The 21,910-nt window shown below is 35.2% G+C and overlaps 1 protein-coding gene across 1 annotated transcript; it reads right to left on the bottom strand.

Annotated features, from left to right (window-relative positions):
- Positions 1 to 278: 278 nt before the first annotated feature.
- Positions 279 to 21,700, bottom strand: LOC146157511 (uncharacterized). The gene is made up of 23 exons (XM_083387626.1): positions 21,562 to 21,700; positions 20,775 to 20,872; positions 20,233 to 20,303; positions 19,917 to 20,050; positions 18,484 to 18,656; positions 18,005 to 18,161; positions 16,995 to 17,177; positions 16,199 to 16,353; positions 15,525 to 15,636; positions 14,539 to 14,724; positions 13,723 to 13,881; positions 12,856 to 12,990; positions 11,629 to 11,805; positions 11,034 to 11,204; positions 9,522 to 9,632; positions 9,051 to 9,238; positions 7,445 to 7,658; positions 6,850 to 7,026; positions 6,094 to 6,288; positions 4,133 to 4,231; positions 2,832 to 2,963; positions 1,128 to 1,232; positions 279 to 373 (listed from the first exon to the last, which is right to left on the bottom strand). Exons 1-23 carry the CDS (start codon positions 21,601 to 21,603, stop codon positions 287 to 289), a joined length of 3,261 nt encoding a protein of 1,086 aa, XP_083243752.1. The 5' UTR covers positions 21,604 to 21,700; the 3' UTR covers positions 279 to 286.
- Positions 21,701 to 21,910: the final 210 nt, after the last annotated feature.

The raw sequence follows: 21,910 nt of genomic DNA, 5'->3' as shown, positions 1-21,910 counted from the left end.
AACTTACATTTTTCCGCCTTAACAGTTTTAAAATTTGATACTGCGCATGCGAACGTCGGAATCGGTAATCGGGTAGTTTTACGCGGTCTTACTCGAGTCCCGAGTCCGACTCCGGCAAAACAAACCGACTCCATCGAGTTCCGAGTCCCGAGTCCGACTCCGCAGCCCTGGTTTAAAAAAAACTTGTCAACTTGTGACTAAAGTGCATCCGAAAGAAAAAGAATTGGCACTGAATGCTTTAATGAAATGGCCGCGAAAAACAACCTACATAATAAAAATGTTCGAATCAGTAGAGAGGTCCAGTATCGTCTTTTCGGGCTGATAGCTCTCCTTGGAGAACTTCAAACTTGTCTTTAAACCAGCTTTGGGCTTCCTGAAATAAAACAAGTCTCTATTCACGGCTCAGAGAAGGCCTCAAATCACATTTTATTACGTTAACGGATATACAAGTCGGTTTGAATAATTAAAAAACGATTGAGACTCAAGACTAATAACTTACAATAGTTTTTTTTTAATATTAAAAACGTAAACAAATTGTTTAAGGCTTATGTTGGGCTTACTTAAAACCTAACTTGTTGACAAAAATGAGAAAAAATAACAAAATAACTTTGACGAGTGGGAATTTTAATTTTTTAGAAGAATAAAATTGCTTTTAATTTTTTAAGAAAATGAATTTTACAAAGCTTACAAAATACAAGTTTTTTTGAGAGGTTAAGTTACACATTTTATTGCGATTTGTCACAAAAAAACATTAGGCAAACTGCCACAATGAGTTTTTGGTTATGTATTTTAATTTCAATTAACATTTTTAAATGGCCTTATTCGTCTAATTCTAAATAGGGAAATCAGGTGGCACTATATAAAGACAAATTGTATTGAATTATCGACAAGATGAACCGTGCTTTATCAGGTAAAATTAAGTTTCAAAAAAACGATTAAAGTACCTTTTTTTTAAATCGTTCTAAAAAGCACGGTTGTGCGAAAGCTTGTCGAAAATTCAATACAATTTGTCTTTATATATAGTGCCACCTGATTAACCTAATTTAAATCAGGGAGCTTTTAGATAAAGTGGACTGAATAGATTATTTATCGGCCACGATGCGATAATATCGTACACCGCAACCGACCTGCAGGTTTTGCTGAACGTGGATCGACTCGATTTGAACTTTGCGAAGTTTTTCTTCGCTTTCTTGCTTCTCTTGCAACGCACGCTTCAGGGCGCCGTCTAGCGACTAAAATAAAACACAGTTGACGCGAGGTTATGGTGTTGTACAAAACGATATAAAAGCTTGGGCTTATTTCTGTCTTATGGTTGGAGTCCGACAGTTCTTGTTGGTATTCTTCACATTTTTTTTACATTTTTTTTAACAATACCAAAGACGAATTAAGTCAATGATTTGTTGTGTGGTAAAATGATTGACTTGACTTGACTTATGTCGTTTTGGTAAAATCTATTGGACACAGACTTGACTTTGGACTTAAGTCACGACTTGGGTTAAAATTAAGTGTTTTTATTTTACATTTTGTTATAAAATTTAGGTATTTATCTTAATGCTTTCAATCTTTTTTTTTTTTTTTACATGTTTTTTTACATTCATCAACAAATTTTTTTACATTTTTTACAAACATTACATTTTTACATTTCATTTCCTGTGGACATTTTTAAAGCACTTATGCAGATTTGTCTTTCGCACAGTTCTGTTTAGGTCGCATGGACTTTTATCAAATTAAATTAATATTATTGCGGTTGACGAAACGCATATTCCCCGGTTGCAACATTTTTATCTGTTTTCAGTTTTGATACACTTGATGTATGAACAAGCTATACCTGTTTTAGTACACAGAAATGGAATTTGCCTAGGAACAGCAAAGAAACTGAAATATTATAAGCATTGGAGCATAATGGTTGGAGGTTGTAGTAAGATGTAATAAGAATATCAAAGCCCATACAGAAGTAAATATCATTTTGAACGTTTAGAATAACTCTTTATTCATTTTCAACATAGAGAGAAGGCACTGATAGCAAGTGTATATATACCGCTGAGGCAGACGTCTGAAAGAATTATAAGCATAATTGTTTAAATTTAAGTCCAGCAGTCGATATCAATAAAACAAAACCCAAAACTATTTTTTTAGAACCACTTGAAAACACAGAAGAAAAATCCAAGCACAGACATAGACAAATGTGCGTCTTATTACTTTCAGCATTTGTTGCAACGCAATCTCGTCCGCAGATCTGCAACAGGAACTGAGTGCGCTCTAAATGTGTACAGTGATCGACAGCCTAGTCTGGTTTAAGACCAATGTTATTACCCGTCTTTGTATATAATAATTTCTTTCGTTTATGCGATTTCAAAGTTTCAAATTGTTTAAAATGTAGCGAACGAGAGTTTTTTTGCCACTGTACCTTCATCCCTAACCTTGAGTTTTCAAATTGTTTAAGATGTAGAAAATATAGCGCTTTTGCTACTTAACATCAATTATAGTAACGAGTTTTTAAATTGTTTAAGCGGTAAAAAAGACCGTTTTTTTGCTACTGTACCTCCATTATAATAACGAGTTTTGAAATTGGTAAAGTGGTAAAAAGGACCGTTTTTTTGCTACTGTATCTCCATTATAATAACGAGTTTTTAAATTGTTTAAGTGGTAACAAAAAAATACTGTTTTTGCTACTGTACCTCCATTAATACCATTGGGTTTTTGAATAATAAAGTTATCTCAGCAGCCAAATTTCAAAAAATTAGGCAAAATTTACGTTGTTATATTGTCCTTAGGTCCGCGCGGCCGTTTTTGTCACATTTTTTATCAAAACATAGCGTTTTTTCTCTTACGTCAATTTTGTTGACCAGCATTTCCTTTTGCGCCCTCTCGCGGCTGACCTCCGCCTCCAGTTTCAAGGTCGTTTCCCTGGCAACCTTCTGCGCGTGGCTCAAGGCGGCGATGTCATCTTTCAGTGACGTCACCTTGAAATGAGAAAAGAAACCAAAATGTTTAATCACAGCAAAAGTTTTGGTGCCTTGCGCAACTAGCGTTCAAACAAGAATATAAGGAATTGCAGATAAATCAATTTTTTAGTTAAAATTCAAACAAAAAAATACTTAATTATAGTATAACTTAGGCTTACAAGTCTGTAAATTAAAGCATTAAAATACCTATAGTTTAAAAGGGATGAAGTTCTTGATTTTTTTAGTTTTAGAAGTATATTTGGAAATATTTTTCGAAAACAAGTGAAGATTAAACGTTGTATATCTGAAAGTAACCAAAACGACACAACATAAGCCACGGCCTAGGGAGACTTACCGAAATCAGTCAGCCTATCAAGAATGGTAGTGCAAAAAAGGCGAGGCTAGAAAAACAACTAACCCGCAATGAGGTTCGAACTTGCGACCTCCAGTAATAACGAACTCGTCGCTCTACCGACTGAGCTACACAGGCTCAGACGGAGGCAAGGAGAAAACCAGTCATAGCACCGTCGTCTGCTCCATACTTATCAGAGTGTAGTGATTTTAAAACAAATGCAAGCAACGACATAGTGGAGAGTGACGAAAGTTCTTTCAGTGATAGTAATGATCCAGATCAGTGGTTCTCAACCGCCGGTCCGCCAAATATATTACAATCTTAAATCTCAACTACAAAATACAAGATGCTGAAGGCTTGTCCATCAAATTTAGAACTTCACCAGCTTCGTAATTTGCAACATTGTGACGTAACATAGAGTTAATGGTCTACTTTGGACTTTATCGTGTGACACAATGCAAGTGTTGTGCCCAACTGTTTAAAAGTAGGCTACAGATCGTTTAAATCTTAAATTTTAGGTCCGGTTGTCGTGAAAAACTTTAATAGAACCACGTATAACACGTATGATATCAAAGAGACAGCAGAGAAATGCTTATTGAATTTAAGTTTCCATTCTTTGCTTTTAAGTTGCATACTTTTGTCATATTTGCATTTTGGGTTGATTTTGATTTTTGAAGGTCCACCGGTCCGCAAAATTTGTTTTGAAATGTTACCGGTCCGTAAGCTAAAAAAGGTTGAGAACCACTGATCCAGATTATGCACCAAGTCCATTTATACACGTGACGGGCCGTGCCGTGCACAACACACAATCGTAGTTCATGTTAATTCATCAAACCTCTGAGTTGAAAGTTGCTATAATCGTGGCCTGGTCCTTGTTTTTCTTCATGTAGCTTTCTTTTGTCTTCTCCAAATCCACAAGATCGTGGTCGATTTCCTAGAAAGAATTTTTTATAAAAAAATAACTTATAGGGCAATGTTTTATAGCTGGGCATTTTAGTGCGTATAACTTTATAGTACTTAACAAAAAAAGGTAACATATGATAGTAATTGGCAGTTTAGAAGCCATGGAGTAAGCGAATAAAACTGAGTAATCTTCAAAATCTATTTGTGTAGTTCAGTGGTTCCCAAACTGTGGTACGCGTACCACCGGTGGTACGCGAGAGTCTTTCAGATGGTACGCCACTAACTTCAGCATACGTATAAATTTCGAAAACGTTCAACTTTTTAAACTTTCAGATTGGGTAATTTGCCGTGCTGCGTTTTAGTTACTTTTAACTTGAGGTTTCGCACGTTTATGACGTAACACTTATCTTGTTCAAGATAATAAAACGCTAATTGTTAGCTGGTTTAATATATGTGTAGTAATAAACTAATAGTGAGCGGTGTAGTATTGTCGTATGTATCGACCAGCTGGTGAAGAAAAAACAACTATCGCATTGAATTGGGTTTTGTTTAATTTATGGCTTCTTTGTCTTCCTGGTATGGCGTTTGGTAAAGTTTAATTCTGCTTACATGCTCATTTTATTTTGTATAATATGCTAAAATAGTTAAAGCAGCGGTTCTTAACCGGGGGGGCGCGCCCCCCTAGGGGTGCGCCAAGGAATTCTAAGGGGGGCGCGAACTCGACTTTATATATTTTAACTTTTTGCAGTGATTTTAATGGTTTCGTTTGGGTTAGGCATAATTCCTACATACAAACTCTGTTTTTTGCCAACTTTAACATTAAAACTGCAAAAATTTTCGCGCTGCGCGCGAATCTTATAGTCCCCTTTTAGAAATTCCATGGTATCACCGTCCTATTAAATTAACTTATAGATAAACGATAAAAGCTATCGCCCTTTCGGACTATTTTTCATCCATATTTTATATGTGATAACAGGCTATAGCAACAGGGGGAGCCTGTTATATATGATAACAGGCTATAGCAACAGGGGGAAGAACTTTTTTTGCGCGAAACTGTATTGTTTTTGCAATATTGCCGTTGTATTGTCTGTCGTTACATCTTTTGAAACACGATAACGCAATGTTTAATATTTGCGCTTGACATTTTTTGCGCTCGACATAATAACTCTTACAACTGTGGAGTAAATGCCCTCGCAACACGTTTGTCAAAATCAGCTCGATAAAATCAATGTGTCGAGCTCGCGCAATTTGTTGCGTGCCCAATGCGAAACGCCTCTTCGGTTGCAGTTTAGCCAATTCGATCAACTAAAACTCAAAATTTTTCGCGCTTCGCGCGACCAACAACCCCTTCCTTCACTATTTTCCTGTTTTCTCAGTGATATTTAATTGCAAAATGTCGAAATATTAGGGGGGCGCAAGGCATGAGAAAATTACCAAAGGGGGGCGCGGCTGAAAAAAGGTTAAGAACCACTGAGTTAAAGTTTGAGATATTCTGGTAAGGTGTAACTTAGGTGGTACATCAACACTGTACAAAAGCTCAAAATGGTTCGCGAGAAAAAAAGTTTGGGAATCACTGGTGTAGTTGGATTAGAATGAACGGTAACGACAAAGCAGAATTTTAGACGTTTCCAATAAATCTTAAGATAATGTCTGTCGGTTGTATTTAGACTTGGAACAAATACCAAAGCCCATGCAGAAGTAGCATTTTGAACGTTTTGAACAAATCTTAAGATAATGGTTGGAGGTTGTAGTGAGACGTAGTAAGAATATCAAAGTCCATACAGAAGTCGAATTTTGCGAATAATTAATTAAATAAATAAAAAAGTTTTTCATTCTCTGAAGTACGTAGAATTTTGTGTCCAATTAAATAAATCGTTTTTATTTTTATTTCACCTTTAATTTTGTTTCGGTGATTACGCTGCTCTTTCGTTTCCCCTGGTGGCGGTCGATGACGCTCTTCTGCTGCTTGACTCTATCGCGGAGTTTGGCGACTACTCGCTCCTGGGAGGCGAGTTTGCTTCGTAACTCGGAGTTGCCGCGAGTCAGCTGGCTGTTGCGAGTTTGGGTCGCCTCGCTCGCCTTCTTAACCTTAAAAAGTCAATTAAGGGATTTCTGTCAAAAACTTAAATAGAAATGGGATTTTTTCACAAAAAACAGTTTTTGTGCGTTTTGTTTTAAAAAAAAAGAGTTTTTGAATGTAAAACTGTAGAATGATAACTTTTTTTAAATAGGAATCATCTTTAAAGTGTCTGCAAAACTTTTTTTAATTATGGCATTTTTACAGAACAATTTATCGTAAAAAAGGCAATTTTGCAGATAATGCATTTGTATAAAAAACGGGAATTTTCTTAATTTTAAAAGTAGGGCAAAAAATGTAAGACGCTATTTTGCGAAAGAATGTTCAAAGGGTCACGCTAATATGACCTTTAAAGCACTTTTGCACACAAATCATCTAAAAAAAGAATTTACAGAAAATGATTTTCTTAAGTAAAATTTACCAAAAGAGAAATTATAGACAAAGGGTTATCTTCAAAATTAAATCAAATGTATGAACATATTTTTTTAAGTATTCGATTAAAAACGTTACGTCACAACTTAAAAAACGCGTAAAATGACGTCACAAAGCGCTTTAAAACGCGTTCGCCAAACCTCTCCGATCCTGGCTTGCATTTGACGCTTCAACGTCGCCCTCTCGCGGTCAAACTGCTCCTTCATTTGCTTGACGCGATCCGATTGGCTCCTGGTTGCCATGGCCACGTCCTGCGCATGCGCCTCCTGTTGCCGTGACAACATGTCGGCACGCTCGCGCTGAATCTCAAGGTCGGTCTGACGGAACAAAGGAAAAAAGAAAGATTGGAAAAGTTATTTATACAGTAAGTCACTTCAACTGACGTTGAAATTTCAACAAATAGCAAAAAATCATCCAAACATAAAGTATATTTATTTGTAAAGGTACTTTACCTAAACCTGTATATGTGCCTTTTAACAATCATGTTGCCATAAAAAAAACTAGGTACTTAAAACTCTTAATTTAAAGACATAAAAAACAGTTTTTCGTAGAAAATATCATTCAAAAAATTTTTTTTTAGATAGAAATGTTTAAAAAATATGTACTGTACCCTATACTTACAAGATAAAAATGTTCTTTTTCATAAAAAAAATACAGTTACTGTGCCCTATACTTAACAAATAAAACTATACTTCCATAAAAACACTCGTAACCATCAATTAATACATTTCCCACCCTGTACTTGTCCACATCTTCCTTCATCTGAGCGTTCGTCCTCAAAACATCTTCAAGCGACGCAGCCAATCGCTGGTTCTCTCGCCGTGCTTGCTCAAGCGCATCGAGCGCAGGCGTTATGCGTGACTGCTCAACCGTGTCGCGCTCTCGCAACTCGCCCTCGGCCCGCTGGAGGTCGCCCTCGAGCAAGCCGGCCTCGTGACGTAATTTGTTACTGGTCAAAAAAAAGATAAAATTACTTGTTTTAACATATATTTTTTATACCAGTTGCTCTTAAACTTTTTGATGCACGCCCCCTTTTACAATTTTAACAAAACATCACTTCGCCTTAATGTTTAGTCACAATTCATACAGAGTTTGTCAACCCCCCTTGTGAACCTCACACGCCCCCAAAGGTGGACGCGCCCCCCAGTTTAAGAACCACTGCTTTAGACTTTCCTGTCTTAGTCAAAGTCGTTTATTAATAAGTTTTATTATTTAAAAAAAATCCATTTCACATGAATTCCAATTAAAAGACTGATTATGCCCTATTTTGTGGCGAAATATATTTTTGTCTTTAAAATTACTAGAACTTATTAACGACAGGCTTTGAAAAAGACAGGATAATCTAAATAACATTTGCTTCCATTTGAAGTCATTGTCGTCATTTACGTGTTAGGGCGAGGAAATATCTTCATATTTTACATATTCAGTTTACCATGGTTAATAGGGATGTCTGATGTTTGTTTTATTCCGATACCGATGACCGATATTTTGGACAAAAGTATCGCGATCTGACCCGATACTAAATGACGTCATAACTATGCTCACATTAGCAAAATAGATTAAATTGAAACGACCAAAGGTCATTTTTCCAGGCCAATTTTTTATTTGCTTACGTAGTTCAATTATCCCAATATGTTAACTTACCTTCTTAATAAATTTGCGAAACAACAAACAAAAATTCTGAGTGGGATCGTGCATCAATTTTATTGTACCGCAAAGGAGTTTACATACAAATTGAAATCACTGTGCGACACCCTTGGAAAATTAATTTTGAAAGCTTGTTTTCTAAACGCTTGTTATCAAAATGGTATTCTTGTTTTTAGAAAGTGCGCCGCAACTTTTTCGATTGTCTAGCGTGCCAAACCAAAAAGTTGACAACAAAAAAAAAAACCCGCACATGGGTAATAAAGTAATGCGGAATTCATTAGAGATTGTGTATTATTGGTTTTTACATGCTAACTAAAGTCAGAAAAAGTACAATATCTATATATGGAATATAGATTTAAATCTTTTTGTAAAATGTATGCGCCCCAGTTTAAATTACATGACGAATTTTCTAGTAAAAAAGGTTAATTTTATTTTTTAAATTAATAATTTCCACTTTAAATTTTATCCCGTCAGAACAAGTACACTATATATTATAGATGTAAATCTGTGAGTGGTATTTATGCGTCCCAGTTTAATTTACCGGAGGTCGTGAGTTCGTACCACACCAACAGGCTAGTTGTTTTTCTAGCCTGCCTTGTTTGCATCATTGATCGACAGATTCGGCAAGTCTGCGATGGCTTTTAATACACTCCTGTATGGGATTTCAACTTTCACTTTTAACCCGGTCTCTCACCCTTCCTCTTGTAGCGCTCCTATCTGCGCATCTTTCCTCCCGAGTTGGCTCTGAGCAGCATCCAGCCGCTCCTGGAGGTCCTGGAAGCGAGAGGAGACCTCAGAGAGAGCCGAGGAGAGGCGCTCGTTGTCTGAACGACAGGAGGAAAACTCTCGCATCAGCTGGGAGGAACGACTTCTCTCCTGCTCCTAGATGGAAAGAGGAACAATTGAACAATATGAGGTTGTACTGGATGTTTTCGGAAAGGCTATGGCGAAAATCAGTTGGCCTAATCAAGATTTTCGCGCCAGCATTTGCCATTGGCTCACGGAATGAGTTGCCCTTTTTATATGAAACAAGATGATTTTTCTTAATAACAGCACAACCCCCCCCCCCAACAAGACTTCGTTTAAATCTTTCAAACTACGTTCCAAAAATTGCCGAGAGAGTAAATGTAGGTGGACCACACAGAAATGCCACATTCCCCTTTACCTTCACAGCTTCAACTTGAGCAAGAGCTGCTTCTTTTTCCTGCAGAGCCTCGTCCCTTGCTGCTATAGCGAGGTGGAAGTCGGACTCCTTGCGCGACATTCCGCTCTGCAACTGAACAACAAATAAAGACCGGCTTATAAAGGGCTGGGACATTTTTTTTTGTATTATCAATCCGACAATTTGAGGCAAGTCTAGTGTCTACCAGGGCTGCGGAGTCGGAGTCAGGCTCGGGACTCGAGGAGTCGGTTTGCTTTGCTGCAGTCAAACTCGGGACTCGGAACTCGCCGGAGACTCAAAAGTCTAGTGCATCCAAGTTATTTAATTTTGAAAATACGTCTTTAAAAGTTTTTGTGTCGTTTTATTGTGATTATATTGAGGGTCAGAATTTATAACTAAAAAAATATATTTATACCTTAGAACAGGAATGTCCAACCTTTTGGCAGAATGGGCCGCATTGCCACTTTAGAAATTTCGATAGGCGGCAAAACCTATTAAATTAAATGGGTGACGTCATAAGTTACGTCATATCTTGACGTCATATGGGTTGGACATCCCTGCCTTAGAAAGTCTTTAAAATACCAGTGTTGCAAAGAGGTCTCGTATAAGTCATTGGCAAGAAATTTTAAATTGGCAAGAGAACTTAAGGGATGGGTTTTTCAATACGACGAGTCCTGTATGCTGACACTATAGCTATTTTAGCACTTATCACACGGTACTGGGCTGCAGTGCTCTAATCGGTCATTTCAACTGACTTCAAGTGTCAGTCAGGTAATTTGCAAAATAACTCTCCAAATAATTTTTTAACCAACAACGAGTCAAGTCACAGCCCAAGTCCAGGTCATAAGTTATGAAAGTCAATTAAAGCTCACGGCATTGGGAGAAAAAATGGTAAACACGATTCATTCCCACCAATATTTCGCAAAGTATACACAAAAAAAAAATGGCAAGTTAACATTTTAAACATTTAATAATTGGCTTTCATCAGCCAATTTTACCTAAAAATATTCAATTAAAGCACCTTAACATGTAATATTAAGCAAAGTCACTGTCTAAATGACTTAAGTCAAATCATTTTAAAAAAATGACTAAAGTTTTGACTTCAGTCATTGCAACACTACAAGGTTGTGATTTACCACACAATAAATTGTTGAATTAATGGATTGATGAAGTTACTTCAAAAGCTGTGGAGCATAATAGCCGGAGGTTGCAGCTAGACATAGAATAAATATCTAATCCAATGCAGAAGTAGGTTGCATATTGTAAACGTTATTTTAAATAAATACTTTAAATGATTTACTCCAGGATGAACCTCCAGACATTATGGTAAAAATTACAAGGTTGTTATTACAGTAGTTGCACCTGGTTTCTCCCGTGCTGTATAACCTGTTTCATGTCATGGACTCCATAATGGCTGGAGGTTTTAGTGGGACGGAGAATGAACATCAAAGCCCATACATAGGTAGGTAGCATTTTGTGAACGTTTTAAACAAACACATTTTTATCCCCATTTACCTGTTTGATATGTGACGCAGTTCTGCCGTTTTCTACCCTGGCAGATGCGAGTTCGCTTGAAAGCTGCGAGTATTTCTGCTCCAGGGCTCGGTTTGTGGCGCGAAGCTGAACCGCCTGCGACTGCACCGAGGCTACTGCTCGCAACTCCTCCTCCAAATGCTCGACGCGCGTCTGGAGGAGAAAAACGAAGAGGAGTGATAAAATACAAGAGTGAGAAAACCGATAAAAAAGGTGGTGACTGGGGAAAATTGAAAAGAAAATAAGTAGGGAATGTCGCTTGAACTATAGTTAACTATATATTAAAACGGCGATACTAAACACATAGAGGTAGACCGATAGTCTCGATCTATATTACGCTTGTGCCGATATATCGATTTTACTGAGAAAATGTCATAAGAAATTTCTTAAAAAAATTCTTATAGTTTTTGAAATTGTAATTTTGACATTTACTAATTTCAATATTAGTCTCTTTAGGCTAAATTCCATCACACATCAATTAATTTTTCTGTTTCCAAGCACTTTGGAAACAAACTCATAATTAAACCACTGGCTTCACAAAAAATCGTACTGTATTCAAGCAGAAAATGAAACAGACCTGCAATTTTCCATTATCGTATGCCAGCTGACTCTTGGCCGTATTGGCGGTGGTGGCAAGTTCTTGTGCGTGCTTGTATGCTGCCTCCTGGTGTTCGACCGACGCCATGCGATCCATCAGACGACTGTTCTCCTCTTCAAGTTGATGACGTTCCTTTGTCGTCACTTCCTGCTCGAGCTAGTGGGAAGGAAGTGACGTATGTTTGAACTTTGACCCCGGGTCAATTTAAAGGAGGGTTTCGTATGAAAGAAATCATGGTAGTGTCGTAGGGTTTTCTGTTATTATCGGATACCCAAGGAACCCAAGGAAGTGTAAAGGTATTACACCGAATAAACGTTATTAGTCATGGTTGATAAACTTCGTTTCGGTAAAAAGTCTTTATTTGAATAATAATTCCGCTTTGCCCAGCCGCTTTTAATTAATACTCTTTGATTGGAACGACTTGTGTGTTATTATACAGTCTGCGAAGCCTTAAATATTTCTTAATACTTTTTCACCTTTTCTCGCAATTAGGGATATTGATACTGGACATTTTATTCCTTTATATTCCAAGGGGATTCACATGATAAAAAAATTGTGGACCAGGAAGTTTAACCACAGTTTCTTGAATTTTCGTCTGCCGCTAGTTTATGCTTCGTTGATTTGCAATCTAAGTCAAAGGAACCACAGGTGTTCTTTAGGTTCCGACGAAAACCTTTATTGTGGTAGGAAAACTCGTTGGTAAAAAAGAAGTGTTGCCCTCAACAAAAAAAAATCGTTGTCAAAAATTCTTTAAACGTAGTTTGAATTTGAGATAAAACGGTAATGCTCATGATTTCTTACCAATATCACATTTCTGGCCGATGCCGGAACCTGATTTTTAACGTTTTGCCAACCGATAACCGATACCGACATTTTTTATATATCTGAAACCCGGTCCAACATTGCAAATCTGAATTAATTGAAAATAAAATCGAAATAAAATTTAAGTTAATCTACCAGTATCAATTTATTAAACTCTGATGCTAAATTATTTTTTTCCTAATAAATTACAAAGTTTTTTTTTTCAGAAACAATTATATCATATTCTCAAATCAAGTAAAATATCGGCCAAAAAATCGAAACCGTTTTAGGGGAGACGTCTTATTTTTTGCTCGGATTATATATTTATTTTTATTTCAGTCAAGTTTTGTCTAGATTTTTTCCCTTTTTTTCAGTAATGTGCTTGTATCGATCCTAATAGAACACCTTCATTTCTTCGACTTGCTGTTGCAGGAATTCCTTCTCTCTGTTCACCTCCCCCACAGCTTTATTCAGGTCTTTCATCAGGTTTTCTTTGCTTTTGATTTCCTGGTCGCGTTCTTTACTTAACTCGTTCACTTTCTGTAATGTAAGATTCAGATCTTAGAAAAGTGTGGATTATACGGGTGTTTTGTTGCAAAAATGTTAAAATCGTAATTAAATTTGCAGGTTTTAATGGAATTTTTTTAATTTAGCATGGCACAGTTTAAATTGAAAGTACTCTTTTGTGTATGTCCAGAATACATAAAAATAAAAATAAATCTTTTATAAACCACCACTTTAACATTACAGTATAAATTATTTTAAACGTTAAAAGTGCACAATAAAAGGCACAGTCAACAAGTTTGCATATCTTGAAACAAAGTGATAAATTTTAAAATACAATAAGGCAATCATTTAATTAGATTCTAAAAGCATATTAACTTGTTTCAAACTTAGCCCTAATCTCAAAATGTGTAAAAAAAACACAGAAAAATAGCTTAGTCCAGTTAATTTTCCAGCTATTTATTGAGAAAAGTAATAAATTTTAAAACCACAAAGCAATTATTTTAATTAGATTCTAAACGCATTTAAACTCTGTAAAATAATAAAATCTTTACAACTTATCCACGTATTTAATCCTAAAAAAGAACAATTAAAAAAGGGTAACAGTTGGCTGGTCTATAACTGGCGGAGCATCGGTAAGAGTTCTGAAACTTATTAACACAAAACTATTATTGCACTTTGAATATACCACTCGCCCACTCGCCAATGCAAGCTCAAATTGCTTCAGGCAAATTTGGACTGCTTCAACTGTTTTTTGAAATATCTCACTTTTTTCTCTTGGAACAATCGCTCTTCCATCTCAGTTTCTTTCGCCTCCATCTCATCTTCCTTGTCCTTGATGGACTGCTCCTGCTTCTTAATCACTTCCTCCAGGAGAGAGATCCTCGCCTCCGCTTCTTCAAACTTCCTCTTCTCCCGGTTCACAGCCTTTAAGCATAAAGAAACGGATTAAACTTTATTCATATAGAGCCAAAACCATAAGGCCCAACATATAGTGAGCTTTGTGAAGTTGTAGTTTAGTTAAAATCGCGTCAAAACTTAGATAAGTTTATTATTCATAAATTATTAAAAATCATGTTTTAGTGAAGTATTCCGCTGCATAGTGGAAGAGTTGAACCGGCGGGTTGTAATTTTGTGTCCCATGCCTTATTAGAGCAACAAAAAGCGAATAAAAAATCATGATAAAAATATGTTATTTTATTAGATTTCATAATTAATGTTATATTCTGAGCAGGTGATTGTTGCACGTTGCTAAGAAGAACTACAATTTTTGCAAGGCTTGGTAGAAATACTAAACACAAAAAGAATTACAAAAGAAAATTACTTGCAATGCACATAATAACTGGAGGTTGTAGTTAGACGTAGAATGAATATCAAAGCCCATACAAAACTAAGTAAGTCCATGGTGTAATATTAATAAAAAAAAAATATATATATATATATTGAGTCTAATTTCTGCTCGACACGGCTCCCTTGGGCCCGGCTCTTTCTCGGTAACCTCAAGTTAAACCAGGGCGCTATCGAGGCAAAACACTTACATACAGCAAATCAACTAGTGATTTTTTAACGTTTTAATTGCCTCGCCTGTCTCATGTCTGCCTTCATTTTCTTCTCCATTTCGTTTCTCCTCATTTTCTCCTCCTCGCTATTTTTCCCACTTTTTTCCTCCGCTCCTCTCCTCCATTCCTCCAATTGCTCCCGGAGGCTCCTCTCATTTTCCAACTCCTCCGACAACTTCTTGTTTTCAGCTTCGATTTGAGAAAATGCCGACTGCAGAAAAATGAATTGAAAGTTGTTTTGTATTGTTTTTAGAAAAGTGGTGAGGACATCACAAAGTTTGTTATTAAGAATATCAAAGCCCATACTGAAGTAGGTATCATTTTTTTAATATCTCTATATTCATTTTCAACAAGCGAACGTTCAAAATGATTCCTACTTCTGTATGGGCTTACATATTCTTACTATATGTCTTACTACAGCCTCAAACCTTTTTGCTCCAAAGTTTAATATTCATTTTTAATTTTATTATAACAGTTGTATTGTACAAATGTAAAAGTTTCTTAAAATTTTAACTTTGGGATCCTACAAGTTCATTAGCACATAAAACATTTAATTTAAAACCGCAGCACCCTAATGCTTACATCACCGACTTCTGTGCATTTTCACAACCGAAAATCTAAAAGTTTTGTACACTAAGAACACTGAACAGCGAACTCCCAAAGCAACAATGGTGACGGTTTGCACAAAAACAGCTTTATTTTTGTAAAATGTCACTTAAAAATATTGAAATTGTTAAAGTTGCTTATAAACCTTTGGGATTTGGCATAACTTGACAACACAAAAAAAAAAAATAAGGACAACTTACAAAAAAAGCTCTTACTTTGTATAGGTAGACGAAACATCGCCTAAAATAAATAACTGGAAGAGCAATTTTGCAGTAAGTTGTAGGAACAGCATATTTAAGGATAACTTGCTGTTTAAAATAAACAATAATTTCCAAAATTTTTAAAAGTTTTGAACTTTGCTCAATATTAAGTCTTAAAGCTTTACTTAAAAACATATTTCCTCACTTTCTGTGCATCCATAAGAATGTTGCACTGCTTTAGTTCTTTGGAGAGAGTGGATTGTTTCGAAGCAAGGTCGCTACTTTCCTTTGCATTCTGGTCTTGTTCATCTATTAACCTGGATTAAACAACATTTAAAAATCCTGTTGAATCACAAAACTATGTCTAAACTGCAGTTTAATGGAGAAGGCCTTGCTTACTTTCTAAAATTGCCTGTTACATTACAAGCAATTTAATTTTATATGGTAATTAAATGGTGAATGCATGTACAGATATGCGTTTTATACTTTCAGGGCAATGGTTCTCAACCGGGGTGCCGCGGCACTCTAGGGTGCCATTTTTAACGCTCAAGGGTGCCGATAGATATTTCAAACTTTTTAGGATTGTAATTTTTGCTTTATTAGTTAAAATATTTCTTCTTCGTCCAATGTCTAAAATGAAAATGCCAAAAATTAAGAAGGGTTTTTCAACCTTGTTGCACAGCTAATGGTCTGTTTCAATCTCATTTATTGTAATGTTACAGTTAACCACTCAGCAAAAATACGATCAAGGGTGACCAGCTATTTATAATTTCTGTAGGATGCCGCAAGCCAAAAAAGGCTGCGAAACATTATTTTAGGTTGTAGTTCACTGATTGTAATTAGCTGCATTGAAATTACTAAACAAAAATGATAACGAACCTCTTGATCGCTTTTTCTTTTGCATCCAGTTCTGTTTTTAGGTTTACGAGAACGTTTTCCATTTCGGCCGCTTTCGTCGTCCAATTCGTGGTTTGATCCGAGTAATTTGAATTGGTTTCTCGCAACTTTTGGTTTTCTTGACGAAGCTCCTCACACTATAAGATTCAATGTTCAAAGAAAACAAAAAAAAAGTTTCATGTTGTGCATAAACGACTTTTTCATTATTATTAATGCATCTTTAATAAAAAAAAAACAATTTGTTAAAACTATGAGACTTACAGTGGGATTATAATTGATAGTGGCTTATTTGCGTTAACAGTAACTACATACACTCAGCTAATAAAATGGTGAATAGGGCTGTGTAAGTTTTACCGTAGCTAACCAATATATTTCTATTCTATTTTTCAAGATTATAATTTGAGATAAATTCACCACAGATTTTTAGCATTAAAAAAAACAAACACAGGCTTCTGACATACAATGAGAATCAATGCCAAAAGAGAAAAATGTAGCACTTGTTTAAAGTTTGAAAAAATTTAAAGGTAATGGCTGGAGGTTGTAGATAGACGAAGGATATACGTTTAAAAAACTCAACATATGTTGTTCGAAAATAACAACTAAATAGAACATGTTGTTTTAAAAGTGGCTTTAAATAGTTTAGCAATTATCGTAAGATTAATTCAAACGTTTACAAAATGCTACCTACTTCTGTATGGGCTTTGATATGAACATCACACTACAACCTCCGGCCATAATGTTCCATAAGTTACAAAGTTATTGTCATAGTAATGTGCACCTGGTTTCTCTCGTGTTGTATGACTTCTTCCATGTCATGAACTCTCGACAGGAGCGAGATGTGCGACTTCTCAACGACCTCCCGAACCTCACGCTCTCTAGCGACCTCTGTCCTTGCTTCCTCGATGCGACGATTGAACTTCTCCTCGAGTTGACCGTCTTCTTGACTTTCCAAGTGTGTCTTCTGCAAATTTTAATGGTAGAAACATGTTTATACCATAAAGCAACACCTGGATAAATTACAAATCAATTGCTGCATCTTGTTAAGGCTGCAACTTTTAACCATTAGGCTCTTATATCCTGTTTAGGTAATTGCATTTTTTCATTGGTCAACCAAGTAAAACAATCGGAAATAACATAAGTCTAACAAGCGATGTTTAGACTGTTTAGCAACACAGGTTTAAAACATAATAAGTAATTAATTCTTAACATTTTGCACAAGTATATTAATTGGCCTTATGAATAGGTATCATTAGTTTCTGTAGGAATAAGTGTTTTACAAACCTTCTAAACAACGTATTTTTGCTTTAAATCTGCAGGTTGGAAACTACAGAGTACTTGTGTAGGACAAATATGGCATTTCATGTAAAATTGTTTTAACTTAACTGCTTAATGTGAAAGAATAATAATTTAATAGGTAAGCAAGGTCTTTAAAACTATGTACAGCAAAGTCTAAAATTTACATTACACTATTATATTATTAGAGTAAAAGTCTAAAATTTATCATTACAGACTTATTGAAAAGCCATATTCAATGATTTTGATTTTCCCAAAATAAAAAAACGATGTTATTAACAAATTCTGTTTATTGGTATATTTGGTATTAACAACAGAAAGATAAGTGTCTTTAAAGTTGGGAGTCCTAATTAATTTTTATGCCATTGGAAGCTGTATGAATAAGTAAACAAAATTTGAAATAAGTAAAACAGCTTTGCAATGTATGTAGAAAAGTTTTATTTGTTAATGAACTTAACAAAATACCAACAGGGATACAAAACTATGCCCAAAAACCTTGTTTAAATCTTCGATTCTCTGATGCAGATCGACTACTTGCTTCTCAGCATCTTCCCATCTCTGATGATAATCTCCTCTTCTCTTCTTTTCTTCCTGGAGTTCATCTTGCTGCTCCTTGAGTTTCGCATCTTGCTCCTTAATTTCATCTTTCAACCTGTCAAAATTTTAAAACAATTTTTTTATGCATAACGCAAACAATAGTTTGCAAAAAAATAAAAAAATATGTTCTGAACAAATACCCACTCATAATATAGTTGCAGTTATACTCTTAATTTCTCGAATTTTTTATTAATTCAACAATCTGTTTCACAGAAGCACTGCATTCTGTGTAACAGATTGTTAAATTAATAAAAATTTCGGAGAAATTAAAGAGTATAACTGCAACCATATTATGACTGGATATTTGTTTATTGTTCTGCGATAAAAACATATTTAGTGTCATTTTTTTTGCAAACTTTTTAAAGTGTTATGCGTACTTTGTAATAACAAGTAGTTTCTCTTTATCGGAAGACTCGTGCTTTGCTTTCATCGAGCAAAGACTGAGTTTAAGAGATTGGATCACACTTTCAGTCTTGCACAAGCGATTAACGAGCTTCGAGTAGTCTTCAGGCGATAAAACCTGCTTGTTTTCGTCAAGATTTGTGGAATTCTATAAAACAATAAAGGCCCTTTGCTATAAAATTATTGCTGTAAAATTAACATTAACAACAAGGTGTCCATTAACAAATGGAACTATGAGAGCATCTCTAAACAAATGATTTTAAGGGTACAAGCCAGCAAGAGATATAAATAAAAAACTAAATACTCAAACGTATAGCTATGAAATTATTTTAACAAGAGCGTAGTAAGAATATCAAAGCCCATACAGAAGTAGGTATCATTTTGAACGTTTGGAAAAAATTTTGATTCATTGAAAATGAACACAATGGACTTTTTCTAACTAAGTCTCACTACAACAGGGGTGACTAACACGTGGCCCGCAAAAGAATTTTGTGTGGCCCGCGAAGCATTCGGGTGAGGACAAGGCAGTCTTAAAGTTTCTTTGACCCGCTTCTACTCTTTGCGATGCGATATCAAAAGCTGATAGCCGAATTAAATAACGCCTATGTCAGCGGTTCTTAACCGGGGGGCGCGCCCCCCAGACCAAGCAAAATTCAAGGGCGCGCAAGCTTTACTTAATTTCCCTCAGTGATTTTAATGATTTCGTTTACGTTAGGCACCACTCCTACAAATGGACAAACTCTGTTTTTTTTTTCCAACTTTACCTTTGAAACTGCCCAAAATTGGTGTGCTATGCGCGTAATTTCAATTATCTACTTTTTTTCCTTTCAAGTACAAATTCTCTTAGAGTGCCATTGCATGTTTTCTGTCTATATGTTATATATATATCATCAAAGAAATAATTCAGTTTTGCCAACTAATAGATAAATGATAAAAGTTATCCCTTTCAAACTATTTTTGTTCCATATTTTATATATGATAACAGGCTAGCAACAGGGGACTCTTTTTTGCGCAAATCTATAACGTTCTTTGTAATATTGCCGTTGTATTGTATGTCGTCACATCTTTTAAAAAACGAGAACGTAATGTTTAATTTTTGCGCTTGATTTTTTTTGCGCTCCACATCACAGCCTTACAACTTGTGGAGTCAATTTACTCACAACACGTTTTTCAAAATCAGCCCGATAAAAATCAATGTGTCGAGCACATCAATTTGTTGTGTGCCCAATGCTAAAAGCCTCCTAAATTGCAATTAAGCCAATTGAATGAAATCAAAACCCAATTTTTTTCGAACCATTATGCTCCAATAAGAGTTAAAAATATAAGGTTTATAATTTTTATCACACATAAAATAGAAGCTAATTATATAAACTCAAGCAGTATATATATTTTAAAATGTTTTTCTCACAAAATTAACTTGTAGAGGTTTGATTGGGTCTTTTTTCAAGATGGATTGAAATGCAGTACTTGCCCTGTTTTTTGCATCAGGTGGCAAAGAATCAAACGTCACATGTTTGTTGACTTTGGGCTTTGAATTAATAGCTAAAATATTAAAAATAACATTGATCAATATCTAAACCTCGACACAAAAGTAAACAAAATTGTAGAGGGTTGTTACAGTTTATAGTTCAATTGGAAACAAATAGTAAACAGTGCAGTGTTATTTTTAAATGATTATTTAGGCATATGCATTTTTTACAAGTGTTTGATGCCTAATGACATACCTGAATCACTTTTTAAAAGGTTTTCCGTCATAGCAAGAAAATCTGGGGTGCTGCCAGCAGATTCAGGGATCCTGAAAAAATTGTCATCAAACTGTCAACACAATTTTGCAATAATCAATCTTATGCTAAGGGAGGGGTTCTTAAACTGGGGTCCATGAACCCCTTAGGGGTCCGTCACCTAGTTTTAGGGGGTCAAAAAAAAAAAAAAAGTTTAAGAAACCCTGTGCTAAGGGCTTCTTCTAGTAGTACACTAGTTTTGGATAATGACAATATTAGGCATACAAAACAAAATATAAACATGACTATAAATATTAACAAGGTATAGGAAGATTCAGTTGAAACAGCTCTGCATGATCATAGTTTGCATCAAGTGATATAAAAATCTTAGATGTTCAATTTCCAAGAAAATAGATTTTATAAAGAATAAAGCCAAAAATTAAGAAAACTAATCATTTATATTTTAACACTGTTTACTGTTTTTTGTTGCAGCGTGCTTCTAATTACGATATTTCACTGTTATGTTAAAATGTTTATTTTTATACCACTCAGGAGACACGTTTGGAGTTATTCCAAGGTCGACCAACATTTTGGCAAGTTCTTCAGCATTTCTTTCCGTACCCATGAGCCGTTCTCTCATCAACTAAAACATGGTTTGGGTTAATGGTTATTAGCACTTTATAGAAGTGATCACCAAAGCTGGATAACCGCAAAACCATGTAAGGGTTGAAGCTTGCAGGCCGGATAAAAATTTTGTGTCAAACATTAATTGGTTTTTAATGTTTATTGAAAAAAAAATTAGTGAGGTTTAGTTTAAATATTCACCACCATACAGTTTGAATTTGTAACCAACATTTTACCCATTTTATCTTCATGAAGTTAATATGACACAGGTTTGGAACAATTTAATAGTTTGGTGATGCGCATAGGTAAAGTGTTATTATATTTATTACCTCAGTTTGCAATTTTAATTTCTGGTTTTGTTACTCTGTACCTAGATTAAAAAAGATTTTAGACCAGCGTTTAATGCTGATTTTTGCGCTGGTCTAGAATCCTAACACCACTTTTTACAGTAACAAAATACAATTACAAAACCAGTCTTAAAAATTGAAAATTGGGAAAATAAATATAATAATACTTTACCCACAACAAACCCAACGCTAACCCACACCCTAACCCAAATAATGTGCACTGATTTGATAGTTTTAACGTTGTGGTAGGATTCTAGTCCAGTGCCCTTATTTTAGTTAGAATAACTATCCTGTTGAATGTGGCTTTGTGCTTGCAGACGTTTAGAAATCAATTTATTTTACAAAGAATCATTTCACCAACCTTGACAGCTGGGTCGTCTTTAGTTCCAGATGGGTCAGACATGTTGTGAATAGATATGTTTCTAAAACATCATACCAAAATACAGAATAAAAATAAAACTTTCTTTTAATAGTTACAGTTTTAATTGTTTAAGTACTTTGTGGTGAAATTTAAAACTAAATTCGCATTTGGAAATCAAAACAAACCCGCTGTTAGCCGGACACTTAGCGGACGCTAAATTTACGGAAGACTGTTTCAAAGAAATTTGTTTGGCAATATATACCAAGGGTTATATCACTGTATAGGTATTGTATACTAAACAATTTGCATTAAGTTTTCACCTTCATATATAAATACATTTTATAGATAT

This window comes from Ascidiella aspersa, chromosome 4 (assembly GCF_963924565.1).
Source record: "Ascidiella aspersa chromosome 4, kaAscAspe10.2, whole genome shotgun sequence".
NCBI classification, from domain to species: Eukaryota; Metazoa; Chordata; class Ascidiacea; order Phlebobranchia; family Ascidiidae; genus Ascidiella; species Ascidiella aspersa.
This window is presented reverse-complemented; position numbering and strand designations above follow the sequence as displayed.